The sequence below is a fragment of the Ipomoea triloba genome, chromosome 4 (assembly GCF_003576645.1).
Source record: "Ipomoea triloba cultivar NCNSP0323 chromosome 4, ASM357664v1".
NCBI classification, from domain to species: domain Eukaryota; kingdom Viridiplantae; phylum Streptophyta; class Magnoliopsida; order Solanales; family Convolvulaceae; genus Ipomoea; species Ipomoea triloba.
Genome location: NC_044919.1, coordinates 3573705 through 3584330, shown reverse-complemented (window position 1 = coordinate 3584330; position 10626 = coordinate 3573705). Strand labels below are relative to the sequence as shown.

The 10626-nt window shown below is 34.3% G+C and overlaps 1 protein-coding gene across 1 annotated transcript; it reads left to right on the top strand.

Moving 5' to 3' along the window:
* Positions 1-663: 663 nt before the first annotated feature.
* LOC116015388 (protein CHROMATIN REMODELING 24) lies at positions 664-9746 on the top strand. Its single transcript, XM_031255436.1, has 26 exons — positions 664-909; positions 1118-1228; positions 1318-1419; positions 1498-1608; positions 1697-1798; positions 1933-2115; positions 2617-3479; positions 3574-3704; positions 3794-3848; positions 4213-4341; positions 5338-5445; positions 5590-5645; positions 5734-5824; positions 6294-6428; positions 6543-6620; positions 7012-7224; positions 7305-7376; positions 7480-7560; positions 7636-7754; positions 7917-8028; positions 8296-8364; positions 8502-8596; positions 8682-8810; positions 8942-9010; positions 9104-9245; positions 9340-9746. The coding sequence occupies exons 1-26, from the start codon at positions 795-797 to the stop codon at positions 9490-9492; spliced, it is 3624 nt and encodes a 1207-aa protein (XP_031111296.1). The 5' UTR covers positions 664-794; the 3' UTR covers positions 9493-9746.
* The last annotated feature ends 880 nt before the right edge of the window (positions 9747-10626 follow it).

Genomic DNA, 10626 nt, shown 5'->3' with positions numbered 1-10626 from the left:
TAGTGTAAATTGACACCGCCAAACCAGTGTTCCCCCGAACGATGAGTGATGTGGGGACCTGACTATAACACCTTTTGCGTGCAGTCATACATCTTGATCGCTATGTGATTTGTCGAGTTCATGTTTTTGCATTCACCTTCCTTGATTTTGGGTTTTCAAATTGTATGCTTTGTAATGAATGACTCTTCGTTTTGTATATAAAAAAAAATAGTATTCACTTTTCACCCATTCATTTGGCTTTGATTTGGGTATGTGGCCCAAATGTTATGTAACTTATGTCAGAGGTGGCGTTGATGAAACTCCGACAACTACCCACGATGACGCCTTTAGATCGAGGAGAAAATCCCCAATGTCTCGAGTATGACCAGCTCATGAGGAAATACCTTTCAAAACTATTACATATATATCATTATATGCTATTTTATATATTAATTACTAATTCTAAACAACTAATTTTACTAAACATTTTTTACAAATGACTAATAGAATTGGGAGCTCAACACATTATTTCATCGGTTGAAATAATCATAATCATAATACAATGACTAAATTTACACTCCGTACTTAAAAACAAAAGATATTTCATTTTGCTGACAAAACCCTAGAATAAATAAATCTATATATATAAAAAAGGAAATTGTAGAGGGAAGACCCAACGGGCAACCATAGAATTTGAAATTCAAACTGATAGTATAAAACCTAAGAAGGAAGAGCGACCTTAAAACCCCACGCCAGACTAGCATCCCCATTTCACGGAGTTGCAGAAACTCACTGCAGCATACACGAAAGAAGAAATGGCCGATCAGAAGAAGAAGCAACAACACCTGAGCCTCAATCAACGTCACAATCGCGTTCTCTTAGACTTTTCTGCATCCCATTCCAAACCCCCTCCATCTTCTCGCTTCCATCGTAAGTATCCCTTCCACCCCCAAACATGACTGTGTTTGCTTGTTTGTCTGTTTGTCTGTTTGTTTATGCATTTGATTTGACAGCATTTACAGATTACAGACTCCTGTTTAGTTGTTAACAATTGGATCTTTCAGTCGTTCACTATATACCAATGTATTGTATTTGTGGGTGCGTGTGCATATGCTCACTGTCTGATTGTCTTTTGAAGAGGAAAAGGAGAAGATCGGAGCCCAGGGTCATTCTGGAGATGAAAAACAAAAATATGACGTTCCTAGTTTTAGTTTTGATTTTGACTCTCCCTCTGATTCTCATTCTCTCGGTATGGCTTCCTTTTTTTATTAAACTGTTGTCTTAGACATTGCATATTTTGGGGCTTGTGTATACTCACTGTCTGATTGGTTTTTAAAGAGGAAAAGGATATCACAGCTGGGAAAAATCTCCAAGATGAAAATGACGAAATTCCTAATTTTGGAATTGGTTTTGATTCTCCTACTGCTTCTCATCCTCTTGGTATGGCTTACTTTTCATGTTTTAATTCATGTTTGTGGGTGCGTGTGCATATTCTCACTGTCTGATTGTCTTTTGAAGAGGAAAAGGAGAAGATCGGAGCCCAGGGTCATTCTGGAGATGAAAAACAAAACTATGACGTTCCTAGTTTTAGATTTGATTTTGACTCTCCCTCTGATTCTCATTCTCTTGGTATGGATTCCTTTTATGAAACTGATGTTTTAGACATTGCATATTTTGGGGCTTGTGTATACTCACTGTCTATGCTTGGTTTTTAAAGAGGAAAAGGAGATCACAGCTGGGAAAAATCTCCAAGATGAAAATGACGATATTCCTAATTTTGGAATTGGTTTTGATTCTCCTACTGCTTCTCCTCCTCTTGGTATGGCTTACTTTTCATGTTTTAATTCATGTTTGTGTAGGGTTAGGTCTGCATTTTTATATTAATTAGAAGGATTCTTATAAGTTTATTGAGGCATATGCTATGTATTGAATGCATATTCATCAAATACAAAGAGGAACCAACCGAAGAATCAGATTCTCTCGAAGACAATTTTGCCCCTCAGTGCTCTGAAGTAGCTGCTTTAGATACAAGGCCCAAGAGTTGTTTTGATCACTCCAAAAGTGGAATTGAAGATACACTGACAGAAGACTTTTCTCACATCTCAGAAGTTGCTCATATTGATTCTAATCTGCCTGGTACGCACTGTCTTAGTTCCCAGTCTCGTACAGTCTTACATATTTAGATAGAAGATTTATAATTCATTTGAAGATGAATCATGAATTAGCTGTTCACTCCAAAATTGGAATTGAAGTACATTGACCGAAGATTTTTTGCACTTATAAGATTTTGCTTATACCAGCACACATGTACCTGGTACTGAATCTTGCAATTCCAAATCTCCCATGTGCAAAGTTGTTGATCATCAAGCCAATTAATCATTAATTTAATTGCAGTAGCAGTTCAGCTGGTTTACACTAAAAATGTAGAAGTTTCCAAAAAGTATGAATTGATTGCATAAAAAATACAATCCTTTTACCAGTAATGGTTGAAGTAATAACCTTCTACAGTTCTACATATTACCCCAGCCAATATGCATATATGCTATGCCTTTTTTTTTTTTTTCTGCGATAAAAACCCAGAATTTTTCTTTTGCACATTGGTGACTGGTGAGGTTTAAATGGGTGCATACCTTGCAGGAGAGAAGGAAAAAGTTGTAAAGACGAGGATCAAAGGTCGACGTCGCCTGTGCAAAATTTCAGATGACATTGATAGAAAGGAAAAGAATCTGGATGCCAATGAAGGGGCAAATGGTTTGGAGATTTCAGACTTTGATTCACCACCCCAAGTGAAAAATGCAGTTGAGAGTGAATATGCTGGTGGTGGGAGTGAAATTAGGGATATCCTGAATGATTTAAGTTCGAGACTCGAGATTCTTTCAATTGATAGGAAAGGGGTTAAAAAACACATTGACAGGACTGAAACGAAGGATGAGCTTCCCGAATACCAAAGTGCTGATTCTTCATTTTCTCTCTCATCTGATTCTGGTCATTCTGCCAATGGATCAGGGGTTGGTGATGCAATTAAGGAGCAGTCTCCTTTGGATATTGGGTCAAGGAATGACCTGGAGATTCAGAGTCTAGGTGGAAGAGATTGCATGATCAGGAGTTTAAGTGAAGAACTAAAAACAAATGAAGCTAAAAGAGTGGTGGGAAAATCAGAACATGTGAAAAAGACTAGTTTTTCTTATAATGCTCAAGAAGATGACAGTGATGATGATTGTGTACTTATGAGTGACAAGAATGATTTTAAAAGAGCGGGAAGACCAAATAAGAATTTTGCACAGGAGCCCCGTGACTGTGATGATGGAGATGATTTTGTCTCAGTTGAAGAACATTCATTCACTTTGGATGGCCCAAACTATAGTTATAAGCTACCTGAAAAAGTTGCAAAGATATTATACCCTCATCAGTGTGATGGTTTGAAGTGGCTTTGGTCTATTCACTGTCAGGGGAAGGGAGGCATTCTGGGTGACGATATGGGTCTAGGAAAGACAATGCAGGTAATGAATCCTAAGATCCTACATTTCCCCCAAAAGAATGATACTAACATCATTATGTGAATAGAAATTTATTTGTACCTGTACCTTGCTTCAGATATGTGGTTTCTTAGCTGGGTTGTTTCATTCAAAGTTGATTAAAAGGGCTATGATTGTCGCTCCCAAAACACTAATGCCTCATTGGATCAAAGAATTATCTGTTGTGGGGCTCTCTGAGCAGATTAGAGAGTAAGGCTTTGTGTTCATAGTTCTCTTTGTTTTATTATTTATTGCACCATACTTTGTATGGAGAAGTGATTTGTGCTCTTTTGCTGTAGATATTTTGGGACTAGTATGAAAGCTCGGGATTATGAGCTCCAATATATACTGCAGGTGCATGATTTCGTCTTCAAAATACTTGCAATGAAGTATTTAACACAATTAGTCTATGTCTTCTTCATTCTATCATCATATTGGAACTATTTTTATTGAGTTTTCCTAATTTTTAATAGAGCTAATGCCCACTTTGTTCATGCCTTTTAATATTTTTAATATATTTTCAACAATAGTGAAATTAATTTATTTTTTTGACTAAATTGCATTTAATGTTTTATTGTTCCTCTGCTCTCTTCTTTACCCAGTGCTCATTTGTTTTATCAATGAATGAATTTGAATCCTGATTTTAGTTTGAGATCATTGATGTTCTTATTCTATTATATACTTAGTTATGGGATCTGATTTCTGTTTCGTTTTTCAGGACAAAGGTGTTCTCCTCACAACTTATGACATTGTTCGAAATAATGTAAAATCTTTGTGTGGGGATTATTATCGCTATGGTGATGGAAGTGAGGATGATATTATATGGGATTACATGATTCTTGATGAGGTAGATCCTAATCTAGATGTTTTTATCTCAATTTCCATATGTTGACAGGTCTTATAATTGTAAATACGGAGTAATATATTATGATTATGTCTATATTTGTTGGGTTTTTATAGGTGTGCGTTTTTTACATATCAAAGTTCCATGAGCAACTTAAGAACTGTTGAAATTATCAATTTATCATGTTGGATACCATGTTGATCTCTAGGTCTAAAGTACAATAACCTTCTAGGAGTTCTAGCCTTTGCTTTTTTCAACCTAAGTAAGAAAAGGTTGGGCCATTTAGGAGATTTAAACATTATAATTCTAGTGAGTTCTAGTCCAATATTTGAGATCCATGCAAGAAATTATTTTTGGCTGAACTCATTACACTGTACATAATGGGTATTGATAATATATAGGTATGCATGCTGTTACTTTTTTGCTTAAAAGATGTTGGTATTTTCTAACATGATTGCTCCAAGATGATCATCATTTGGAAACTATAGCAGGACTTGGGTTTTGCTTGAGACCCCAAACCCCCTTGCCCCTTTGTTTAGGGTTAAGTTTCTGCTTGTCTAGTATTCCCAATAACACTCCCTTTTATCGGGCTATTATAAGGATTCCATAACTAATAATTAATATTGCCAACTTACCTGATCACCACTAATAAAAACTAAAAACACAATACTTCACATTGTTTACGTCTGCTACACAAGGTAACCAACTAATTTAATCTGTCAGCTTCAATAACTTCTTCTGAGCCTTGTTTTCTGTTTCTTTGGTGGTATCCACGTCCCCAGAATGCATCATTTTTCATCCTTATAACTTGAGAAAACAGTTTCAATCCTTTGGATTTGTGGTGCGAATTTTGATAGTACATTCTGCAAAAGTTGGAATCTAAACAGCGCATACAAGATTCTTGACTTCTGCCTTTTTATGTGTGAACTTTAAATCCTTATTTGGATTTCTTACTATGTTGCGTATCTTTTGAATGCTTTTTGTTTTGGACTGTTATAGGGACATCTGATAAAAAATCCCAGTACACAGAGAGCAAAAAGTTTGCATGAAATACCTTGTGCTCATCGTATCATCATTAGTGGAACACCTATTCAGAACAATCTAAAGGTATTTTTTGTTTGCAGTAGCCTTTACTATTTCTTTTGAGCTCTATGAGTCTATATAATCTTTTTTCTGTCTTTTTCACTTTAAGGGATGTCAATGTCAAGAATTGCTGCAGCTTTTTTAATCTTTTTCATTTTATTAATGTAGGAACTGTGGGCACTATTCAACTTTTGTTCACCTGGATTGCTTGGTGACAATAAGTGGTACTTATCATCATTCTTGAGAATATAATCTAATTTTGCTAAGATCTTAATTTCATAGACATGAACCTATTTTATATCTTCACTTCAGGTTTAAGGAAAAATATGAACATTATATTCTTCGTGGAAATGAAAAAAATGCAACTGATAGGGAAAAGCGTATCGGTTCAGCAGTGGCAAAGGTAATGGTTCGGTGTAGATTCAATTTTCTCTTGTTGTTTCTATTTTATGGTATTTTATTTAATTTTTGAACTTAAGTTTGTATACCAAACAAAGTTTGTACATCCATGTAATAGTATTTCCTGTTTAATGCTTTTTATGCATTCTTTTGATTCTTGATCCCCTTATCTAGCATATTTAAGGCTTCATTTAGGCATCTTGAAATCTCCTATTCTTTTTTTCTTTTTTCTTTTCTAACAAATGTATTTATTTGCATATGCCTTGATACACATGCACATATGTATCTAGACTCTGGACATTAGTGCATGTATGGTCATATGTTCTAGTATAGCGTGTTTCATAATTCATAATGCTTCAATCCACCATTGGACTTTGCACTTGACATAGTTAAATTCTGATATCCATTTTATATAACCATATGGATTGCTTATGTCTTGCTATAAATTTATTTTTTTAATTTTGTTTTAACAGGAATTACGAGAGCGTATACAACCTTACTTTTTGCGACGTCTTAAAAGTGAGGTATTTTCAGGAGATGCCTCAACTAGCACAAAGCTGTCCAAGAAAAATGAGATGTGTGTGTGGCTAAAATTAACTAGTTGCCAGGTATAAATATGCACCTTCCTTCCTCTGAAGGTTTTTTTTTTTTTTTTTTTTTTTTTTTTTTTTTTACTGAAGTGATCCTCACCTTATAGTCTTATACTCTGTTATTTGGTATAGCGACAACTGTACGTTGCCTTTTTAAAGAGTGAGATAGTACTTTCAGCTTGTGATAACTCGCCATTGGCAGCATTAACGGTAATGCTCTAAATGAAGTTTACTTGCACTCATTGTATTCTATATAGAGCTCTATTTTGTTATATTCTTAATTTATTTTGAATGCTATCTTGTATATTTGACATAGTGAACCACAATATAATGCTACTACAGTATAATATAAATATCCCCTTCTCCATCCTAATGAATATTAGAAGGATTGAGTTTTGATTTGTGTGTTTTGGTCAATATATCCCACACAAACATGCATGTATATATAGTCAAACAAGTATAAATAGTAACGTGACATTCTTCTATAGTGCTACGTACTAAAATTATTAAATTATATTGCTTATTTCTTTATTTAATCTACTTATCTACTAAATTTTATAAAATTAGTATGATGATTGGAAATACAATTTTCTGCATGCAGATTTTGAAAAAAATTTGTGATCATCCTCTTTTATTAACCAAAAGAGCTGCTGAAGAAGTTCTGGAAGGAATGGAATCAATGTCAGTCCCAGGCCAAGAGGATCATGCTATGGCTGAAAGACTGGTAATGCAAATGGCAGATGCAGCTGAGAAGTTTGATATTGAGGAGAATCAAAATATTTCATGCAAGATTACTTTTATAATGCAATTACTGGTTAGTTATCATCAACATTAATACATATCTCCTCCCTACATCAAGTGCATTTTGTTAATGCCAGTGATTCTTTGCTGTAGGAATTTTTGATTCCAAATGGACACCATGTTCTTATTTTTTCACAAACGCGTAGGATGCTTGATCAGATCCAGGTACTACCACTTTTGTTAATGTATTATTTTAATTTTTTTTTAAATTTTTTTAATTTTTCCTTAACTGTAGATGTGATAATTATTTTACTATCTTCTGTTCCAGGCTTCTTTAAACTGTAGTGGTTTTAAGTTCTTGCGGATTGATGGGACTACTAAAGCTGCTGATAGATTGAAGATTGTTAATGTTAGTCTTCTTCTTAGAGTGTATCTTATGCTTTTACAAGTTCACATAATTATGTTTGGTTTCTTAATTTTATAGGATTTTCAAGAGGGTTGCAGTGCTCCTATTTTCCTTTTAACATCTCAAGTTGGTGGTCTGGGTCTCACACTCACAAAAGCAGATCGTGTGATTGTGGTTGATCCAGCATGGAATCCAAGGTACATGGTTGAAAATATCTGTCTTTTAGGCTTTTTGGATGACTCAGTGTTGTATGGATATTTACTGATATGCATATTTGGTGACATTTGATGCCAAGTTGAAAATGTTGTTTGTGCTTTCCATATTCATAATCTTACCAGAGGAGTTTTGATGCTTTGCAGTACTGACAATCAGAGTGTTGACCGTGCATATCGTATTGGGCAAAAAAAGGATGTAATTGTATACAGATTGATGACCTGTGGTACAGTTGAGGAGAAGATCTACAGAAAACAGGTCCATACATATTTATTTATTCATTTAACCCTGTAGCCTATGGATACTAATTATGGCAAATGCGTTATAAGTTGACCTCTGAAATTTTTGATTATCTTTTCTTGAGAATTCTATTTAACTTTCTGGAATATATTCAGATTGAAGAATTTGAAATCCTTAATTTTTCTAGTTAATTTTTCATAATTTTGGTTGTTGCTTTGATGAAAACTTCTAAACCTGATTCTCTAATTTTGTTTTTACTTTTTTATTTTTTAAATCCTAACACAGGTTTTCAAGGGAGGTTTGTTCAAAACTGCAACTGAGCATAGAGAACAAGTCCGATACTTCAGTAAAGGGGTATGTGTAATTGTGTGTTCAGAATACAATGTTATCTACATTTTGTTAATGACCATCTTCTAGCTGAGTTCCTCCATCTATTCATATATATGATATGTACATTGTACATATATGTAATATGTACTTTTAAATTTCAGGATCTTCAGGAGCTCTTCAGTATTCCTCAACAGGGTTTTGATGTGTCTTTGACTCAACAACAATTGGATGAAGAACATGATCACCACCACATAATGTACTCCATGCTTCTAAAATTTCTTCGTCCGATTTTATGGCCATGCATGCATTTTTTCTCACCCTTTTCCTCATTTGTTTTGCAGGGAAGGGTCAGCAAAAGCCGAAATGGAGTTTTTGGAGACGTTGGATATAGCAGGAGTTAGTCAACATAGTTTACTATTTTCCAAAACAGCCCCTGTGACAGTTGATCTGGATGATGAGGATGTTAGAAGGTGAGTCAGAGATTAGATTGCACATTCGCATACAGTATGTATATATGATCTTAAATTTGTCGGAAATATGTGGTTCCATATGCATGAACTTGGGATGCTAACTCTACCCCCGCTTTTATTCCTGGATGCAGTGTGAGAGGGGCTGCAGCGTATGTGGGAAATGCACCATCACGCTCATCAGTTGAGCCTGCTGTCATTGGGTAAGTCCTCGACTGTTTTAGGCATACACCATATTTTTGGATTGGAAATATCATGTTCTTTTAACTAGTTCGTAACATTGCTACGCTTTCCAGAGGGGCACAATTCGCCTTCAATCCAAAAGACGTGAAGTCACAGGCGCCAGCGCCAAAGAAATCATACAATGTCGTTTCTCATCCAACTGAGTCTGAAATTAGAGATCGAATCAAAAGACTGTCATACATTTTTGCAGAAAAGGTGTTGAATCTCTTGCAACAGTAGTTTCTTACATGTGGTTTATTTAACATGGATTCAACTATTGAAGTTTTTTTTTTTTATTTGAATATCTCAGGGAATGAGATTGCCTGATAGAGGAGAGAAGCTGCAGAAGCAAATAGCTGAGCTATATGCAGAGCTGGACTTGGTTCGAAATCAAGGAAAGGCGAATGAAGTCATCGACTTGGATGATATATCTGGGAAGTTTGAGAGGGTGGTTAATGTGTAAATATAGTCTGTTGTCATGCAAAATTTGATCAATGTGGTATTGGCTTCTATCTAAATAGTAGTTGTGTTCACTGGCTGTTTTGGACAGGTTTTACATATTTTTGTAACTGGCCTATGAACTCATCACTTATTTTGAATGGGAAGAAGCCACAGTGTGTTGAACAGCTCTAGTAATAGCTCATTACAGTTGATTTGAGGAGGCTATAGTTCATGCCTTAAGGTTTCTTTAATGGTGACTCATAATTTGTTGTTGAATGGGGTTTGCAAGAGGGCATTTGCATCAAGATGGGAGGGAAGCCTTAAACTTATGCTAAGAATCTCAACAATCGACCCCAATAGTCTTAAACTCTTACCATAAAAGGTTGAAAATATGCAAAAAAAAAAAAAAAGAGATCGAAAAATCTTATTAGAAAAGCCATCGTTTATAGTAGGGGTGGAAATGGATTCGCCAACCCAACTCACTATACCAAATGCTATTTAAAAATTTATTAGTTTGAATTTAATTAGTTTAATATTAAATATAACTAGTATTGTTCTGTGCGATGCACAACTACATATTATAAATATTCTTGCGATGCACGACTATAATAAATAAATCATTATAAAAAATAATTGTAGTTGTTTAGGACAAAGAAAATTGAAGTACACTAAATAAGTATGGAGTACATGAATTACAAATATATTTTAAAGAATGTAATTTTGTATTTAATATTATGTAGAAAATTTAATATTACACATTATTAAACACTTCATGGTAAACTACGTTCGTTGTTGAAGTACTAACGCTATTTAGGTCACTACATATTAATATTTTCAAACCATTTGGACTACTTACTCTGGAAGTATCAACATAACTAATGCTATTAAAAAAAAAAAAACTAATGCTGTTTAGGTATTACATATTAATATTTTCAAACCATTTAAATTATTCACTCTGGAAGTATCAACATACAATTGACCAATAACAAATACTCCCTCCGTCCCATTTTACCTGTCCTATTTACTATTCATTGGTCAAACCAACTCTTTCTTCATTGCTTATTTTCTTTAGTAATTTTTTATTATTTTTAAATTTAATTTTTTGTGTTTAATAGTACTTTTGATGTAGTTTCTAAATATATAAATTTTATATATT